This window comes from Onychomys torridus, chromosome 23, assembly GCF_903995425.1.
Source record: "Onychomys torridus chromosome 23, mOncTor1.1, whole genome shotgun sequence".
Taxonomy (NCBI): domain Eukaryota; kingdom Metazoa; phylum Chordata; class Mammalia; order Rodentia; family Cricetidae; genus Onychomys; species Onychomys torridus.
The window spans coordinates 9,076,996-9,097,265 of record NC_050465.1 but is presented as its reverse complement, the minus strand read 5'-3'; the positions used below and the strand labels follow the sequence as shown (position 1 = coordinate 9,097,265).

Below are 20,270 nucleotides of genomic sequence, written 5' to 3'. Positions count from 1 at the left end.
GGTCCAGCACCAAGCGACCTTGTTGAGTAGGGTGTCCCTAGTTTCTGCTGTTCTGTAGGCTCCAGGCTAGCTGGCCTGTGAGCTTCAGGGCAATTTTGTCTTAGCCTCCATCTTATCATAGAGGTTCTGGGATTACAGATGTGCACCATCACATCTAGCTTTCTGGGTGGGTTCCAGGGATTGAACTCACAGTGTCAGGCTTGCATGACAAGCATTTTGACTTGTTAAGCCATTTCCCCTGCCCTCAACTTTTCTCTGACGGAGTACCCACCTTTGGGTATTTTGTTATAGCAACAAGAATGGATTGTGACTTGGGCCTTGTGGGTCCATTTCTAGGATGTGGGGCATGTTTGTCCCACAGCACAGCCACCCTATCCTGACTAATGCAGGTGACTTTCCAAGACACAGCTGTTCGGTAGGCTTGTTCACCTGGGATCAGATGGTGTTCTCTGAAAATCCCAGGTGAGGAGAGCATTTGAGAAAAAGCATGCTGTTCAGTTAATTCATTCACAGTCTCTCCATTCACACGTCCATCCTGTCCATTCACACATCCATCCTGTCCATTCACACATCCATCCTGTCCATTCACACATCCATCATCCTGTCCATTCACACGTCCATCCTGTCCATTCACACGTCCATCCTGTCCATTCACACATCCATCCTGTCCATTCACACATCCATCCTGTCCATTCACACGTCCATCCTGTCCATTCACACATCCATCCTGTCCATTCATACGTCCATCCTGTCCATTCACACATCCATCCTGTCCATTCACACGTCCATCCTGTCCATTCATACGTCCATCCTGTCCATTCACACGTCCATCCTGTCCATTCACACGTCCATCCTGTCCATTCACACGTCCATCCTGTCCATTCACACGTCCATCCTGTCCATTCACACGTCCATCCTGTCCATTCACACGTCCATCCTGTCCATTCACACGTCCATCCTGTCCATTCACACGTCCATCCTGTCCATTCACACATCCATCCCGTTCATTCACACATCCATCCTAGTTCCTATGGGGCTGGTCCCCAGGAGGCTGTCCTGCCAGGCTCAACAGGGCTGTGCTGCCACACATACCATTGTAGCTTGCTTGCTTTGAACTGGCAGGAGTAGTACTCGGGAGGCGTGTCTGGCACATGCTCCAGCAGGATATTGGGGATGCCCAGCCACTCGAGAAGGGTGGCCGACCAGTTGGAGGCCTGGTTCGGTAACTCCTGAAAAGAAAATGGTTCAGAGGGAAATCTTCCCAGCTGGGGAGGAGACTGGCCAAATCTGAAAATGGGACTCCAGTCAAAAGGCCTCAGCAGCGAGAAACAGCATCTCTTACTCTTGGCCCTGCCACAGACCCTTCCCCTCTCGGGGCCTCGGGCTCTGAGAGTTGCTTGGTTTGTTAAATGGAGGACCAGAGCTGCTCATGCCTCTAGGGGACAAAAGAGAGTAAACAGTGTGTCTCTCTCCACCCGAGTGCCATGCTAGTGAGACAGACCTATTGTAAGCCAGCCATCCCACAGCCTCGGCCACCCTCCATACTGCCAGACTGTTGTATTCCTGAGCCTGCCAGGCAGGATATTCTCCCCCATTCCCCCAGCGGGTGTTTGGAGGCTCCATGTGACAGTGGACAGGAAACGAGAGGTCCCCAAGTGGGAGCACCTCCAAGGAGTGATGGTTTTGCAGCTGAGCTGAGCTGAGCTGATCAAGCAAATGTAGAGCTGTGTGGGGGCCCCCACCCCCTCCTTCTGCCCTTACATCCCCCCTACCTGCAGAGGCAGCTTCAGGCGCAGATCTTCTGCATAGTAGCAGAGTACAGCCCAGGGTGCTCTGAGGAGGATGTAGTGAACGGCAGTGGCCTTGTCCTGGACGTCATGCTGCAGGTACCAGAGGCTTCTGTGAAGACCTGAGGGTGTTGCTGTGTGCTCTGTGTCTATTCACATTTAGGAGAGGGCTAACCCTGGCACAGCCCTGGTGCTGATGGACAGCCAATGGCCCGGCACTTTCTCAGTGGGGATGATCACTTCCAAGGCCTGCCTCAGAAAGTTTGTGGTGACAGTGCCTCCTCTGGGGCCCACACCACCTGCTCTCTCTGCTGCTGTGGCAATGACAGCCAAAATGACCCTTCCTCAAAGTCTGGAAGCCATGCAGGGCTTCTCAGAGACTGTACTGATCTAGGCCATCTTCTGGGTAAAGAGGCAACGAATGCAGCTTTGCCTGTCGATGCTCAGCAGCAGCTTCACCCTTTGACAAATATCTGTTTGTTTGTTGTTTTGTTTTTTTGAGACAAGGTTTCTCTGTAGCTTTGAGCCTTTCCTGGAACTCACTCTGTAACCCAAGTTGGCCTTGAACTCACAGAGATCTGCCTGCCTCTGCCTCCTGAGTGCTAGGATTAAAGGTGTGTGCCACCATTGCCCAGTGACAAATCTCTAGAAAGTCACACTGTTCTCCACATACCTACATAAATATGTACACCCCTGTGTGCACAGATAGTATAATGTGCACAAAAGGATAATAAAACTAGATCTCCACATCTAGAGAGAGTAACTCCATTTTGCAATAAGCCTCCACTTAGCTATGTGTCAGGCTATAGCAAAAACAAGTTGGTCAGACACTATTTACTGAGACCAGCAGAATCCCTGACAGTGACAAGGAAGTGCACCTAAGAATAAAGCTTTGGGGCTGGAGCGATGGCTCAGCGATTAAGAGCACTGACTGTTCTTCCAGAGGACCCGGGTTCTATTCCCAGCACCCACATGGCAGCTTGCAACTGTCTGTGACTCCAGTTCCAGGGAAATTGGACATCTTCACATACATGAAGGCAAAAACACAAATGCACATAAAATGAAAATTTAAAAAAAAAAAAAAAGAATCAAGCGTCCCCAAGTTGGGTTTCATCTGTGTCTTATGCTGTGCATGCTTGTAGTCCCTGCTGGTTTAGGTCTAAGCAGCACCATCAGTCCAGGTTTATACCAGTTCTGCTATAGACTTAGAGCCGCATGGAATAGGAGCTTGCTAGGTGGGTGGTGACGTGGGTATGTGCAGTGATGGACAACTGTCTGTAGTCCATCACCGCTGCCTAGATGCTCCCAACAGACTCCTTTACTCATCAGGATGAGCTAGTCTGAGCCGTTCTTTGGGCTGTCATTGCTGTGCTGGTTTAGAGACACATGTTAGTTTTCCATCTTCCCCCATATCCTGTAACACTGACTAACATGATGACCTAGACAAGACACACTCAGAGCCCTGGGACGGGTGAGGTTTTGGGTCCATGAACAAGAGCCTCTGTGGAGTATAGACATATTTCAAAGACCTTCCCAGAGGTTCTCAACCTTTGTACATCACAACCATCTGGGGTTCCCCTGATGGCCACATAAAAACTACACCTTGCCCCCCACCCCTGGAGCAGATGTGGACCTCTGGTCATTTGAGGCACCCTTGGATGGTTGCAACATGCTGAGAGCTAAGAACTGCATTGTAATCTCAAGCCTGCAGGGACTTTGGATAATGTATTGGGGGAGGTTGTGGTTGGGTCGATGGATAATGGGTGATGAATGGATGGGGTGTGTGTGTGTGTGTGTGTGTGTGTGTGTGTGTGTGTGTGTGTAATTTATGGAACACACAGGGTCAGAGGCTGTGGTGATTTGAATAAGAATGCCCCCCCCATATTTGAATGCTTAGTCACCAGGGACTTTTTGAAAGGATTAGAAGGATTAGGAGGTATGGCCTTGTTGGAGGAAGTGTGTCATGGGAATGGGAAAGAGGGTGGATTTGAGGTGTCAAAAGCCCATGCCAGGCCTAATCTATCTCTGTCTATCTCTCTCTGATTACAGATCAGGATCTAGCACTTAGCTACTTCTCCAGCACCACACTTGGCTGTCACCATGCTTCCTGGAATGGCGATAATGAACTAACTTTCTGAAACTGTAAGCAAGCCCCCAATTAAATGCTTTCTTTTTGAGTTGCCTTGGTCATGGTGTCTCTTCACAGCAACAGTGACTAAGACAAAGGCAAAAGTAGCTTTTTCAGTCAGTAAAAACAAACAAAATTCCTATCAATAGTGACACATGTGACCAGCAATCCACATGTCTAGAGCAAGTAAGTTCCCATACAGCTGAGTGGAAATAGGCAAATGACCCAACAGAAAAGAAAAAAATGACTCACAAAGGGAGCTGGCTTCACAGTTGCTCCTGGACTAAATGGTCCTACTCTGGATTTCTTCTCATTTTAGGATAGGTTGCTAGCAATAATATGCATATGTGCACACCAGACTTTGGATTTTGGTCTTTTCCTGGCTAGAAGTATATGGTCTCACCCTCTCTGATGATGCTGGGAAGCTGCTGTGAGCTCAGCTCTTGGTCTACCTGGTGCTCCCAAGCGGAACATCTGCCCTCTACAGTGTACTGCATGGCCAAGCTGGGGTGTTTGGTATGATAGGTGCATTTAATGTATTTTTAATTCTACCCAGGTCTAGGTACTGGGTTCAACTGGGTTATGGTTTCCATCATAAGTTGCCACATGTTGAGAATATTCAGAGCAAGGGGGTGCTGGCTCACGCCCAGATGGCAATGTAAATTGGGTCACCAATCCAGAGAAGGGTGTGGTCCCAATCACAGGCCTCAGCAGGTCATCAACTCTGCTCCTAGGAGAAATGCAATCCACAGCCACCCTAAGATGACTGACAACAGGTAGCTGTCACTGGGGTCCTCAAGAGGGAAGAACTCAAACACCCACCAGCTCATAGCAAGGCTGGCCAGTGCCTGCCATTAGGAGAGCCTCACAGGCCACATAAAATGGAAGAAGAAAGACTCTATTGATGGCAGTCAGATAGACAAAGCCAAGCTGCAGTGCTGAGTTATGACATGATTAACAGAAGGTCCACAACCGATTCTCAGGGTGGGGACTGGGATGACGACATAGGACTATGATGTCCTCTTCTGGGGACAGAGGAAGGTGGCTGGGATGGCATAGGATGAAGAATATGTCTATAAAGACCCGCCAGTGAAGGGCATGGGGATAGACAGGGCTCTGCACACCCCCACCCTGAGATCCCCCATTGCCTGCCTGCCCAGGACTTACATGATTTTCTCTTGCTCCCTGGAATCATTGTGTAAGTTGTTCTAATTGGTACTATCACATGAAACATGCAAAGGGACCTTTGATTCTGCTAATCCTATAAACACCAACAGTGATTGCAAACAACACATGCTGAACAAGAGCTGGTAGGCAAGGGGGAGTGAAGATGGAGGCAGTTTTATCAACTGCCCTGAAGGCTTCAGCCTCTGTAAGTGAGCCTAGTGGATTAGGATGGTTCCTGTTCTTGTTGGCCTGGGGTCTGTGGCTCCCAAGCCACAGGAAGGGTATCCAGCAGGACCCTGGGGGCCTTGTTTGCTTTATATCTGTTGATAATAAGCCCTCAGGCTTGCAGAGCAAAGTCATGCAGAATGTATAGAGCCCACCTCCCACTACCATGTACCTGATCTACATGCAGGCCAGTCAGACGAAGTTTTTCCAGAAAGGTCTCCCTCCAGAACTCATGTGTGTCTGTCTTGTCCTGGGTAGGGCTCTCTTGGTTTCTCAGGTCTTCTTCCCAAACAAGAACAAAATCTACAGGGATCAATGGGGACAAAGGCAGAGAGTGTGGGCTAGTGGAATGTACCAGGGCAGGGTGGCTGGGGTCTCAGCTAGGGCACAGGGGCTGTGATGGGCTTCTCTGTGGCTTTTGCCCAGCCCTATCCTAGTTCAGGCCGGAGGGCAGGCAAGTGTGCCATGCACATCAGAAACAGAGGCTGGGCGTGTCCTCCTGGGATCCCTTTGGTAGCTTGGTTCCCACAGTCTAGGTCCCAAACTCCTAAAGGAACCTGTTAGGTGTGATTTCTTGGACCAAATGATAAGACATATTTCATCAGAGGATGCCATTGAAGGCAACACAGAGAATAGGAGAAAATGTTTGCAAAACGTGTTTCTGATAAGAGACTTGTATCCAGAATTTAGAGGACTTTCACAATCTAATAGCCATGCAGACACAGTCAGACAGACAGACAGATACACACACACACACACACACACACACACACACACACACACACACACACAAGAATAACTCACTTAAAAATGGGCAAAGATTTTGAAGAGACATTGTTTAAAGAAGATGTGAAATGTCCAATTGATACAAGAACAGATAGTCCATATCATTAGTTATTAGGAACATACACACTCAGTTCATAGTGAGATAATGTTATAGAAATAGTTCGCCTTCTCAGTGAGCAATCATCAGCACACTTAGAGATGAAGGATAGCCCTTTACTGAATCCCCTGGCTGACTGGGGCTGACGCCAAATTAAGAGTTGCCGACCCCCAACAAGAGGTTTTGTTAGCTTGCATACACCTCAGGCTTATGCATTTGATATACACTCTCATCCTTAAATCTCTTTTGGGTCCTGGCCCCAGGTTACACTTCAGTCAATTTAAACATTGAGACAGGGGACTGTAAGTGTGGCAGAGGGGAGATTTACATTGCAAAGATATTGCCACAATTAGTAATTGTTACTTACCCATGGTCATCTTGTTCACCTGACAGAATTATGCTTTCCCTAATAAGAACACAGGGGACTTAATGGCAGACCAGGACTTAGTCATAGTTGTGACCCTGAACTGCCTGCCTACAGCTGCCCTGGAGAGGTAGGTCTTTAGTATGGGAATCGGGACTTAATGGCTGCTCAATCCTGGTGAGTAAACATTTACATACTAAATTTTGCTTATCTCTAATAGTCCCCTTTGCAGACTGCTTCTTTTGGGGTAGTTTGGAGGCAGCATTCTAGCTAAATTCCATTAAGCATGGCTTAATGTCTCCTAAGCAGAATCTATTCCTCCGAGTTCCTTCTACATCAATACCATTGCACATGCACTGTGCCTAATAGAGGCAATAGCAGGGGCTGTGCTGTGCTGAGAGTGTGACCTTGCACACTGTGGTGCTATGTGAAATAGGGAACGCTCTTTGCAAAACAATTTGGCACTTACACAAAATGCTAAACACCGAGTTACCCTATGACCTGGCAATGTCACCCCAAACTATCAACTCATGAAAAATGAAAATATGTCCACACAAAAGCTTGCATGTAAACGTTCATCTTATTCCCCATTCACAACAGAAAAAGGAAAGAATGGGTGAACTTTGTGGTGTGTAAATTATTTATCAACAACTGCCTTAAAAAAAAAAAAACTCAGCATGCCGGGTGGTGGTGGTGCACGCCTTTAGGCAGGCGGATCTCGGTGAGTTCAAGCCAGCCTGCTCTACAAAGTGAGTTCCAGGACAGGCTCCAAAGCTACATAGAGAAACCCTGTCTCGAAAAACAAAAAGCAAAACAAACAAACAAACAAACAAAAAACCCCAGCAATATCAACATTTACCTCCCTTGACCACGTGCATCGCTGGGTCCTATGCGATTGTGTGCTCATTTTCCATGGAATCTTAAGTGTTTACTGGGCCATCTTACATCCCCTCCGGCAGTGTGTGTGTTTGCATTCCCACAGTACATGCTACTTTCTGCTTTGCTTTTCCATGCTTAGGAGCAAGCGTGAGAGCTGTCCACTGTCCCTTGGGAGCTGATGGGGAGTGTGGGCCCTTGACCCTAGATAGAACCCCTGCAGGTCCTACCCACAAAAATGAAGGTGACTTTGGGCAGATGGGAGCCATGGGCTAGGGGATGGTAGGAGAAGTGGACCTGGGAAAATTAAAAGGAAGGAAGATGTGGGTGCAAGAGAAAAGAGCCTGAGATGACCGGATTTGTGGCTGAAAGCTGGGAGGAGGAGAGGACAGTCAGTCCTAAGGCTGGAGCGGGCGGAAGGGGTTTTCCTTGCTGAGCCCTCCTGTCAGTGGGGACCTTCCTTTCTGGTTATTGCCCTGCTTGCTCAGCAGGTTCTCTCACCCCACCCTCAGCACTACAGTTGTCCTCCCTTGGTAAGGGGACATCATGGGAGGCCTGGTTATCCAGTGAGCCAAGCGTGCCGGCTTCCTGTTGTCCCCCCCCCAGGCACCCCATTTGTGACCCCACCCAAGAACCAAGTACAGATGGCTTACCAATCGGGGGTTTGGCAGGGCTCCCAACTCTGCTGGGGGCCACCTGCTGTTTACCTGCCTGAAGGAAGGAAGAACACCTTCAGCACCCAGCCGTCAGGGTGACTCATTCCCACCCTGACCCCTCCCTGGCTGCTCCTTGTCCCCTCTCCCTCAGTGGTTCTCCACCTTCCTCATGCTGTGGTGACCCCCAACCAGAGAGTTATTTTGTTGCTACTTCAGAACTGTGATTTTGCTACTGTTGGGAATTGTAATGTTATCATCTGATATGCAGGATTCTGACATGCAGCCGCAGTGATATGAGAGCCAAAGAGGTGGAGACCCATAGGCCGAGGACCACGGATCGACCTCCTCCTATGTCCCTCTGTCCCTCCAGTCTCCACCCTGCACCCTCTTCATCCTCCTCTGATTCTTCCTACCTCTTCTCGTTTCCTCCTCAGCCTTCCCCCTCACCCCTGGCTCCTGACCCTGCTCTGGCTCGGCCCGAGACCACCCCGCTCACAGAGCGGCCTGCCGAGAAAAGCCGGGAGCCCCAGGGCGAAGGGCTGCTGACAGGAAGAACTAGAAGAGGAGGCTGGCATTCAGCCTTCACCGTCCTCATCTTCCCCACCAGCCTCCACCAGGCCTGTGGCAAGGATCAAGCAGGCAAAACCCCTGGTCAGGCCTGTGCTGAATGCCCTTCCTGGTCTCCACAACTGGAAGGGAAGCCACACTGCCCCCAATGTGGCCTTGAGGACAAGTCAGAGCAACCAGAAGGTAGACTCCTTGTTTTCCGTACACTTTTTTTTCCCCACTCTGGAGAGCAAGGCTCTGTGTTCTCCTCCCTGGGGGCCTCATTTTGTGGTACAGAGGGATAATAGAAAGGGGAACTTACGGTTACCCTCAGATTACTGCGGCAGCCCCAGGGAAGGACCGGGGCCTCCTGTGTGGCATCCAAGACTGGGACCCACAGTGCTCCCAGCCTACTTGGGATGTGAGTGGCCTTTCCAACAGAGAGAATCCTAAAGCCAGAAAATGGCACCTAGAGGGACTCCGTCCTTTCATAGGCGCTAAGGGACACCTTGGTTTTGTTCAGGAGACCAGTGTCTATGCCTTAGTTGCAAAGAAGCTCACCTGAGGCCAGAGGAAGCTGTGTAGACCAAGACACTCTCCCTCTAGGGCCACTCACCTTTGTAACGAGGTCTCCCTGTCTCTTGGGGACTAGCCCTTATCTCAAGACTAACTTCTCTTGTCCCGCACTCTAGCCTTCGGATAGCACACTCTGAACCTTAACGGCCTTCCCCTCCCCTAACCCCACTGCCCTTCCAGTCAGGACATGACCTGGACTACAAAGCTTTTCCTCCTGGTAGGAGTGGACTCCCTTCATGACTTGCTTTTCTGGCAACAAGAGACTAGGTCACAAGCACCTTTTCATTTCCAGAAGAGAAAGTACGGGAGCAGTGGAACATCCAGGGTGTGGTCACTGTGTGTCTTCTGGTATTTGCAGGCCTTCACGTGCATCAGAATTCATGGGTGACTCACCATACTCCCCATCCCTCACATCCATAACAACCATGACATATGGCCCTGGCTCCCTCCCTTTCACAGGGGCTCTGGCAGAGAAGGACCAGACCCCGGACTCTCTCTCCGATCTGCTTCTCTCCCTTCCCCAGAGCCGCCTCCTACCTAACAGGATCTCCGCTTGTCCCTCCAAGCTTGAGAGAGGTAAGTGGTGACCTGATTGTGTGACAAGGATCATCTGTCTCCTTGTCATTTAAGGTTGAGGGGACATGGACTCTGTACCCACTTTTCGAGGGCTCTAGTACAAGGGCAAGAGTACAGGTCCTGACTGGGATGGCAAACCTCCCAAATCACATAATTCACAGGAGCCTCCTGGCCCAGAGTCTAGGGAGGGGGAAGAGGGCACTTCCACCGTGCCCACCACTACCCCTAGGGCTGAGGGTACCTCTGAGGCATGGGCTGTGCTTCCATAAGAGGACCCATTCTCTGATTGGACGGAGGCCATGTCGATCAGCACTGCACTGTCTTCTTCCCAGGCTCGTTTCCTCAGCATCTCACACCTGCAGCACATCAAGGCCAGGGTAGCCACAGAGGATGGAGTGGTTAGTAGACACGGGTGAGAGTCAGCCCTGACACTGTGGCAGAGCCTGCAGCAAGCCTGTTTTACAGGTGAGGAGACTGGCTCACGGACGTGGGCAAAGGCTCTGCCAGGGCCAGACAGCATTGTCCTAATCCTGGGATGCTAGCTGCAGCAAAGAGCCAGCCACTGAGAGGAGTCTCTAGTGTAGCATTCACCCACCCACCCACCCATTCATTCATCCAGTAAGTGACGAGTCCTCCTGCCCCTGATTGCTTCCTGTCTGTGTAAGCAATGTCACAGCATGAGGTTGCCATGCAGACCCCTGCCCCACCTCCTCACCAGCTTCCTTCCTTCACCTATAGTGGAAGGCTATCTGGTCCATGAAAACCAGACAGTGTCTTTTAAGGTCACCCAGCCTACCTGGTTTCTAGAGGAGACCTCAGAGGTCACAGCCTGCCTATCGGCACAAAGCCTGGTCTCAGCCTTCGCAGTAATTCTGGAGAACGTGCTGCCAGGACCCCAAGCTTCCCAGCAAGACAGAGCACAATCCCTTAGGGAGTCCTATGGGGTCTCCATGCCAGACTGTGTGACCTGTGGCCCAGGAAGGAAGTAGGTGGGAGCAGGGCTGTTGTTCAGGTGCACAGAGAGCAGGGTCTTCAGGAAGGAGAAGGCCATGCTCTCATTCCAATTCCCTATTTAGATAAACGGAGGCCCGGAATGGCAGACATTAGCCCAAACCTCCCGCCTCTGCTGGGACTCAGCATTCAAATGTGGGGACCCCAGGAGCAAGTGAGTGAGAACCACGGGGTGGAACAAGGGCTCAGGAGCTTATGTCACCTGATGAGTGGGACAGGGGATGAGGACAAAGGAGTCCCAGCCAAAGTCCCCAGACACGATCTGTTATGAGTAAGTGGAATGCTGACTCCTTAGGGCAGCATGCCCTATTCAAAGTCACATTCAACACTTGTCCCTGCTCGTCTCTAGGGCTTGCAGCAGACACTGTGCCAGGCCTCTGGGGGCTCTCACAGTTCAGAGTGTGGAACCCCAGTGAGCTACAGGTGCCGGCTCAGTTTTCTGAAGTCCACCTCCTTTCTGCCGTCCCTATGGCCCAAGCATCTAGGAGGAGGTCCCCCAGCCTACCTGGCACAGTGGCTTCCAGAGGAGACCTCAGAAGTCACAGCCTGCCCATCAGCACAAGCCTGGTCTCAGCAGGAGCAAAATCGGGGCCAGCTGTGTTCCTAGGGCCCCGCCTGAGCCTCGGCAACCACTCACCTGCCCTTGCCTCCCAGGGTAAACGGGTTGGAAGCCCACAAGAGAGGTTCTCAGTGCAGCTGGCCACCGGGAGGTCTCTCTCTGGGCAGGATCTGCCTTTGTTTAAAAAGAGGGTGTGGGGCTCTGAGCCTGCAAACATTTTCCCTAAGAGCCTTCACACACCCTACATGCAAATTTGATGTGCCTCTGGCACCTTATTTGCTTAGAGATTCCAGTGGCAGGGAGATGGTAGTTACAGGACCAGCCACAGGTGTCCCCAGTCTGGGAGCCTTGTGTATGGGTGGTGGTGGTGGTGGTAGTGGTGGTGGTGGGTGGTGGTGGTGGTGGTGGTGGTGGTGGTGGTGGTGGTGGTGGTGGTGGTGGTGGTGGTGATGGTGGTGGTGGTGTTAAAGAAAGACTTCACGGGGTCAGTCAATAGCACTGAGAAAAGGCACTGTCGTGAGCATGCGTTAGGAAGTTAGGAACATAGAGAAACAGTTTGTGTTTTTCCACATCACATTTTATTGACAACAAATTCACAAGGTACAGCATCTTCAATGGCAGCAATTTGCCAGATATTCCTGCATTCCTTGACAGTCCTGGCTGAGGCCAGAGAGGTTCTTTTATTCCAATCTTAATTACTCTCAAATGATAAACATCTCACACAGTCAGTGTGTGTGTGTGTGTGTGTGTGTGTGTGTGTGTGTGTGTGTGTGTGTGTGCGTGTGTGCGCGTGTGCATGCACGCACGCACGCACGCACGCAGACTATGGAATGGCTGCAAAGGGTTAAAAGGTCCAAGGAATTTCTGAGTTTCCAATAGGTCTGAGAAGCCAAAGCTGGGAAACCCTCAGGGAGTCTCTGATAATGAACTAAAGGGAACTGGAGATGCCCGAGAAGCTGGAGAAGCAGTGGCTGAGAGTCAGGACACTGTGTGTCATAGGCTAGAGAATGAAGTGGGACAGCTGAGTCCAGCTGCAGAGGCAAAAGGACAAGGCTGGTCCAGACGGGAACAGGCTGAAGCATGGAGTGCCAGAGGGGAGAACAGGAGGATGGCAGATTGAATTTGAGAAGGCTGCATCAGCAGTGTTAGCAGACAGCCCGAAGCCTCCGGGGCAGGCAGGAGTTCTCGGCCCACTAGTCAGTCATTGGTACATGCTGGGTAGTCAGAAGGTAGGTCCCTGGGACTATCACCATCCACTTGCTGGACGTTTACTTCTTTATGGGGCTCTGATGAAGGACTTACAGACTTTCCTTGGCCTGGTGTACTGCAAATTCTAATTGGTCTTAATAAAAAAAACCCAGAGCCAGATATGGGGTAAATGCTGAAAGGTCAGAGACAAGGGAGCAGCCATTGCCACCTCTCACCTCGACAATTCCTCAGCCAAAATGGGGGCAGAGCTCCTGTCTCTGCCTGTCTTATATTCCTCTCTCCACCCAGCCATATCACTTCCTATTTCCTCCTGCCTAGTGATGGGAATTTTTCTTTTTCTTTTGAGACAGGGTTTCTCTGTGTAGCTTTGCGCCTTTCCTGGCTCTCACTCTGTATCCCAGGCTGGCCTCGAACTCACAGAGATCCGCCTGTCTCTGCCTCCCGAGTGCTGGGATTAAAGGCGTGTGCCACCACTGCCTGGCTTTTATGGTTAACTAGTGGCTAGCTCTGCCCTCGGATCTCCAGGTGAGCTTTATTTGTTAGAGCGCAAACAAAATATCACCACAGCCTGGTGTGACCAGTAAGTTTGTTTGTTGTTTATTTATTTTTTTAAGACAGGATTTCTCTGTATAGCCCTGGCTGTCCTGGAACTCACTTGGTAACCCAGGCTGGCCTCAAACTCACAGAGATCCACCTGCCTCTTCTCCCGAGTGCTGGGATGAAAGGCGTGCGCCACCACTGCCGGCCCCAGTAAGTTCTTGAACCTGATTTTCCTGATCTGATTTTAATATGCCCACATGACCCTACAGTTCCAATCCAGCATGATAAATTCTAGAGCAGTACCCTTTCTTTCTTTCTTTCTTTCTTTCTTTCTTTCTTTCTTTCTTTTTCTTTCTTTCTTTTTAAAGATTTATTTATTTATTATGTATACAGCATGTATGACTGCAAGCCAGAAGAGGGCACCAGATCTCGTTAAAGATGGTTGGGAGCCACCATGTGGTTGCTGGGAATTGAACTCAGGACCTCTGGAAGAGCAGCCAGTGCTCTTAACCTCTGAGCCATCTCTCCAGCCCTGAGCAGTACCCTTTCTACTCCCAGAAATAATCATCACTCTGCGCCACGCAGATGGTGTCCGACAGATGGTGTACGGCCAACTTCCATTCTCCATCTAGAGTACAAAGATGCTTGCAAACGGAGTCTCTCGGGGTGAAAAGCCACCGTTTTACATAATGCAGAATAACTTAGGGCAAGGTGCGGCCTGACCTCAACAGGCACGTACACCTTCTCAGGACCTCCTGTGAAAGAGCTTGCTAATGGAGAGGTGCCCCAGCTTTTCTCAGCTGTTTCCGCTTGTCAACGAGCCACTCCCATCTCCTTGGTTCCCCGTGCAAGCAGGGAGAACCCTTTGTTCCCTCCTGAGATCCCTCTCAGACTGGTGCCTCCCGGGAAGCCTCCATTCTGGGTCCTGTGATGTGCCCTTGAACAACAGGTAAAACGCAGGTGGGCAGCAGATCCTGGTGGGCAGCAGGCCCTGGGAGACCAGACTGCCCAGGCCCAGAGATGGATTCTACAATCAAGGCTCACAGAAAACAGGAGGTGAGCACATGGCAGGACAACGGAAGGGGGGACAAGAAAGGTGGGGGTGTGGATGGGAGTGGCTCTCAGCGAGTCCCCGAAGGCACCTGCAGCTTGATCTACTAGGGTAGATCCATCACAGGAAAAGAAACCTCCAAGGACTCTCCAACCCTAAATCTCTGCTCTTGTATTGTTTCTTCTTTTTCTCTTTGAGACAGGGCTCCTCTATGTAGCCCTAGGTTGTTCTAGAACTCACTCTGTAACCCAGGTTAGCTTCAGACTTAGAGACCCATCTGCCTCTGTCCCATGAAGAATATTCACCACTGTGCCCAGCTATGGCTTTTCGTTTGTTTGTTTTGCTTTTGAGACAGGATCTTGGCAGGGCATTGGTGGTGCACCCCTTTAATCCCAGCACTCGGGAGGCAGAGGTGGATCTCTGTGAGTTTGAGGCCAGCCTGGTCTACAGAGCTAGTCGAGGGCAGGCTCCAAAGCTACAGAGAAACCCTGTCTTGAAAAACAAAAAACAAAAAACAAAAAACAACAACAAAAAACAACAACAAAAAACAAAACAAGTGTTGGGGATTTAGCTCAGTGGTAGAGCACTTGCCTAGCAAGCACAAGGCCCTGGGTTCGATCCTCAGCTCAAAAAAACAAAAACAAAACAAAACAAAAAAACCAAACCCCAGAAAACAAAAACAAATTATACTTATTCACGTAGGAATGTATGTGTTCAGGCACACCCACATATATGTGAAGGGCAACTTGTAAGGGTCACTTTCCTCCTGCCCCCATGTGGGTTTCCAGGGATTGGACTTGGGTCACCAGGCTTGGTTGGTGGCGAGTGTCTTAACCCACTAAGCCATCTCACCAGCTCCCGTGGGCTAATTTCCCATGTGTATGCTACACAATCCTACATGAGTTGGTGTTTTTTTTTTTTTTTTCCCAAACTCTATTATTTTTTGCAGGAGGAAGGGAAGGAACTAGTCAGTGCAGCTGTCTCCTTAGATCCCAGGTGCTAGGGAGAGTGAAGCCCTCATCTTGGACACCAGCTGTATTTGGCTCTTTTTCTATTGGCTTATGTGACATTTCTAAGTCCATTACCGAGGTTGGAAAAATGGCCTGGTGGTTAGGAGCACTTGCTGCTCTTGCAGAGGGCCAGTGTTCAATCCCTAGCACCCAGGACAGCTCACAACCATCTATCACTCAGTTCCTGAGGATCCATGCCCTCTTCTTGCCTCCAAGGGCAATGCAGCACACTTGGAGGAAAAACACTCATACACATAAAAAGAAAAAAAAAAAATCCATTCCACAGCAAGAGAATGAGCCCCTACTCAACTCTGCCCCAAAGGTTAGGTATCCATGTGGGGGAGAGGCAATTGTGATGTCTAGGTAGGTTGGCCACAGGGCCCTGGTATGTTTCTTTTCCAGCTGGGGATGGGGCCCTAGCAAATTGGGTCACAGGCTCCCACACCTAACCCTGGAGGGCCTGCCTACGTACAGTTCCCTCTACCTCTCCAGCCTGCTGTCCTCAGATTGCTTTGAGATCTCTCAGGCCATATCCCACACAGGTCAGAGGCCCAGTGCTATCTTGGTCTCCATTATAACCTACCACATTTGGTATGGCACCTGCCTAGGGTGCCCCAACCCCTTCCCTTACTAATACACCCTTTCCAGGCGTGGTGCCCAGGGGCAGGGAGGATAGGGGCCACAGATCAACCTTAACTCTGTCCAGCTCTTCTGTACTCTGAATGCCCACACAAGTGGGTATATGGTCCCCACCTGGAAGAAGGCAGGTAGGTCCCTGGTTGCCCCTCCGCAGTCCCATGCCCCATGGTGGTAGAGATGGTGAAGTTGCAGCGTTATGAGACCCTGCCATGTCCCATCCCACATTCCTGATTCCAGCTGGCAGAGCTGACCTGGACAGGGACAAAGAGAGAACTGGTAGGTAGGTCTGGGATGACCAGGACAGAAAAACAGAGGGGAGCAGACCCTGTGGGCTCCGAACAGGAGGGTGCAGACAGGGGTGAAGACAGACTCTCACAGGAACAGGGGCTAAGACCTCCCACCTTCTGGTTGGTGAGTGACGCATCAGAGGGCCTGGGAGAGGTCATTTCTGGAGGGTCCAGTGAGGGGGAACTTCCCCGTGGGCCCAGGCCTCCCAGCAGAGGCTCCTGGTGTGCTGGGTTCTTGTGGTGGGAACAACTGTGAAGGAATACAGTACTCAGTCTAGCTACAGACAGAAGTAACCTTGTTTAATAACCAGTCATGCTTTGATTAGACATCAATGGAGCCGGAGGCAAATGCAGGGAAATAAAAGGGCTCACTTTCATACAGTGTCTCCTAGCTGCCATCTTAAAACACACAAAGGGCCAGGTGGTGGCGGCGCACGCCTTTACCCCAGAACTCAGGAGGCAGAGGCAGGCAGACCTCTGTGAGTTCGAGGCCAGCCTGGTCTACACAGAGAAACCTTGTCTTTTTTTTTTTAAGATTTATTTATTTATTATGTATAGTGTTCTGTCTGAATGTATGCCTGCAGGTCAGAAGAGGGCAACAGATCTCATTAGGGATGGTTGTGAGCCACCCTATAGTTGCTGGAAATTATTGAACTCAGGACCTCTGGAAGAGCAACCAGTGCTCTTAACAGCTGAGCCATCTCTCCAGCCTGAGACCCTGTCTTGAAAAACCAACCCCCCACAAAGGACACATCATATACCCCAGTTTTGGAGATGTCAGGTCTAAGTCTGTCATTAGACTAAGGTCAAGGTGTGACCAGGCCTCATTCTATCCAGTTTCAAGGGAAAGGCTGATTTATGGATTCTCCTTTATCTTCACAGCAGTCCTTGTATCTAACAATCTATCTTCCAGTCACATTTCCCCACAGTGTCTCAAAGTTTTAAACTTAATCCAAACTGCCTCCCCCTCTCCTGATGGATCAGGAAGACCCAGATGTTTGAGGGTTCAAGTTGGCCTCACTTTTGTGGGCAGCACTGAACAGGGTTTGTCTTTGTACACACATCTGGTTATTTCAGCAAGGGTTCTGAAGAGTGGAGCCGAGTGAAGAAGATGGTATGGGGCTGCAGCTGCCCCAGGATGCTGAGCTCCCCAGATCTCATCAAGAGAACAGAGTGCTTATTTCCTCAGCCTCCACAACCTGTTACTTAGTTCCCACTGAAGCATTCCAAGAACGGCTTTGTTCTGGTTTGTTGTATTGTTTTGTGGTGCTGATGATTAAACCCAAAGCTTGCCACCTGCTAGGCAAGCTCCCTACCACTGAGCTGTAGCCCCAGCTAATGGACGGCTTTAACTGCCCTTCACTGATTATTAAGAGCTGTATGTTTGTTATGCGTCTGTCTCTTCTGATGGAAATTCCCAGTTTTCTGACTTTTTTCTTTTTATTAAATTACACTCTTGTGTATGCGTGCAGAGGACTTATGGTGGACAGAGGACAACTCCTGGGAACTGGCTCTCTCCTCCTATCATGCGGGTCTCAAAAGACAACTCAAGTCATCAGGACTGGTGCCTTTCCCTGGTGGGCCATCTGCAAGGCCTGACTTTGTATTGTCCTGTAGGCACTCTATCTACTAAATCACAATGTCTCACACACTGACTTCTGTATTGTCCTGTAGGCACTCTATCTACTAAATCACAATGTCTCACACACAGGTGACTTTCTACTTTACTGTTCTGAATTTGGCTTTTGGTAAGAGGGACCCTTTTTCTTAATGGTGGCTCTTTTATCAGGTAGCTAATACTTCTCACTTCTTTTCCTTCCTAAGTTTGGGTTCCAGTCAGTCTCATGAATACAAACCCTCCTTAGGGAGGAAGTCAACGTAATTTCTATCTAAATGCTCCCATGCCTCACCACTTACTTCACCTCTATAACAAATCTGTTCCCAGCCTGCTGGAAACATACCTTGTATCAATATCTACTTGCTTCCTTTCTGAACAAAACATTTCCATTTCAGTGACTGTTTGCAGTGTCTTGCACTGGCATTTATGCAATTTGCCTTATTTTTCACATTTCAACATCTCTGGACTGAGCACATGGCGTACAACTCACTGGCAGAGTCTTACAATTCACGGTGTTCGAGAGTGATGGAAGACGGCACAGTAGCTTTATCGAGTGTGCGTGAGCTACCGGCCGAAGGTGAACTATCTCAGAGGCTTATACATTTGAATATTTGCTCCCCAGTTAGTGTGCTATTGAGGAAGGTTGTGGAATCTTAGGCACACAGAACCCAGCTGCAGTGTGTCACTGAGTGGTGACCCTTGGTTGGATGGGTCTTTGCCTCCTGATTATGGATGTCAATTCCCACGGTTGGAAATCCACTATGTCCACAGAGCCATGAGCCAGACTAAACCCTTTCTTCCTTCTGCTGTTTCTTCAAGACATCCTATCATAGTGACAATAAAAAATAAGTGTGTCACCCAATGGGGAAAGTCCTCCCCCTCAAGTCATTTCCCAAACCCAGGCAATGGAATCAGGGCCTTTCATATTCTAAGCACACACTCTACCATAGAGCTAACTACTAAGGCTACAGTATGGTCGAAAGCCATGCTCAGCTTTTATGTGGGGATGGGGACTTGAGCACAGGTTCTCAGGTTTGCAGAGCAAGCTTTCTTACCCATTGGACATTCTCTACAGTTCAAGTTTATCTATTTTTTTTTTCAAGACAGGGTTTCTCTGTGTAGCTTTGTAGCTTGTCCTGGAACTCGCTCTGTAGACCAGACTGGCCTTGAACTCACAGAGATTTGCCTGGCTCTGCCTTCCGAGTGCTGGGATTAAACTGCCCAGCTACATTCTACAATCTTTAAGGTATCTTTTTGTTTATAAAGGAATAAAAATGTTAAGATTGGCAGGGCGGTGGTGGCTCACGCTTTTAATCCCAGCACTCGGGAGGCAGAGGCAGGTAGATCTCTGTGAGTTCGAGGCCAGCCTGGTCTACAAAGCGAGTGCCAGGACAGCCTCCAAAGCTACAGAGAAACCCTGTCTCGAAAAACAAAAACAAATAAACAAACAAAAAAGAGTTAAGATTCAGGACTACAGAGCTAGTGAGATGGTTCAACATATAAATGCCTGCTGCATAAGCCTGACACCCTGAGTTCAATTCCCAGACTCACACAAAGGAGGCAGGAGAGAACCAGCTCTACAAATCTGTCCTTTGAGGTTCATATGGTGCACCATAGCACATGTGTGTCCACAGCCACACACTGTCATCATGCATAAAATACTAAAATAACAATCAGTTTTCCTTGAAAAAAAATTCAGGACTATAGACAGCTGAGTCTTTATAACATTAAGATAATTGGTGGTTTGTTTTAACTGCACTAAATGGTGATTTATATAAACTGTTTCCCAGGCCCTTGTTATTTTTATTCTGGGTTAGGGTTTCATTAGGTTGCCTAGGCTAGTCTTGATTTCATTCTGTAGCCAAGGCATGCCTTAAACTTCTAATCCTCCTCCCTCAGGCTCCTGACTAAGTAGCTGGGATTACAGGTCTGTACCCTGGACGCAGTCCTGCTTACTCTCCACCCCCTTTTTTTCTTCAGAGCTGAGGACCGAACCCAGGGCCTTGCACTTACTAGGCAAGCACTCTACCACTGAGCTAAATCCCCAACCCCCAGTCCTGCTTACTCTTAAACATCCTTGCATTCCTGAGGTAAAATCTTGGTCAAGAAGCAGTATTTTTTGATTTGCTGATTTTCTATTTAAGACTTTGGCATTTATATTCCTGTGAAGAAGCAGTGGTTTTTTTGTTTGTTTGTTTTTCACATTACATTTGTCCATATTTTCAGCAGGGACATTCTCAACATAAACTCAACTTCCAGCCTGTTCCACTCTGGAGATTCTTTCTGGGACTTGGAACTGTTTTGAGGAATAACTTTTTTTGTTTTGAGGCAGGGTTTCTCTGTGTAGCCCTGGCTGTCCTGGAACTTGCTCTGTAGTCTAGGCTGGCCTTGAACTCACAGACATCTACCTGCCTTGCCTCTGGAGTGCTAGGATTAAAGGTGTGTATCACCGCTTGGCCTAAGGGATAACTTTCTGACATTTCTCCCTACTTCTGGAGTTTCAGCTCATTGGAGACATTTAACTGCTGAGGCTCTCCTCCATCTGAAGGCCGCAGGTGCGTC

The 20,270-nt window shown here is 49.4% G+C and overlaps 1 protein-coding gene across 1 annotated transcript in view; it reads right to left on the bottom strand.

The window, feature by feature from the left end:
- The window catches only part of Ano7 (anoctamin 7), a 30,265-nt gene extending 20,132 nt beyond the window's left edge, over window positions 1–10,133 (bottom strand). Inside the window, exons 1-5 of the mRNA XM_036172715.1 lie at window positions 10,026–10,133; window positions 8,084–8,141; window positions 5,480–5,610; window positions 1,773–1,880; window positions 1,093–1,229 (exon numbers count right to left, since the gene is read on the bottom strand). Of these exons, the coding sequence (XP_036028608.1) occupies window positions 1,093–1,229; window positions 1,773–1,880; window positions 5,480–5,610; window positions 8,084–8,141; window positions 10,026–10,133 (542 nt within the window). The remainder of the gene's footprint in view (window positions 1–1,092; window positions 1,230–1,772; window positions 1,881–5,479; window positions 5,611–8,083; window positions 8,142–10,025) is intronic.
- Between the last annotated feature and the right edge of the window lie 10,137 nt (window positions 10,134–20,270).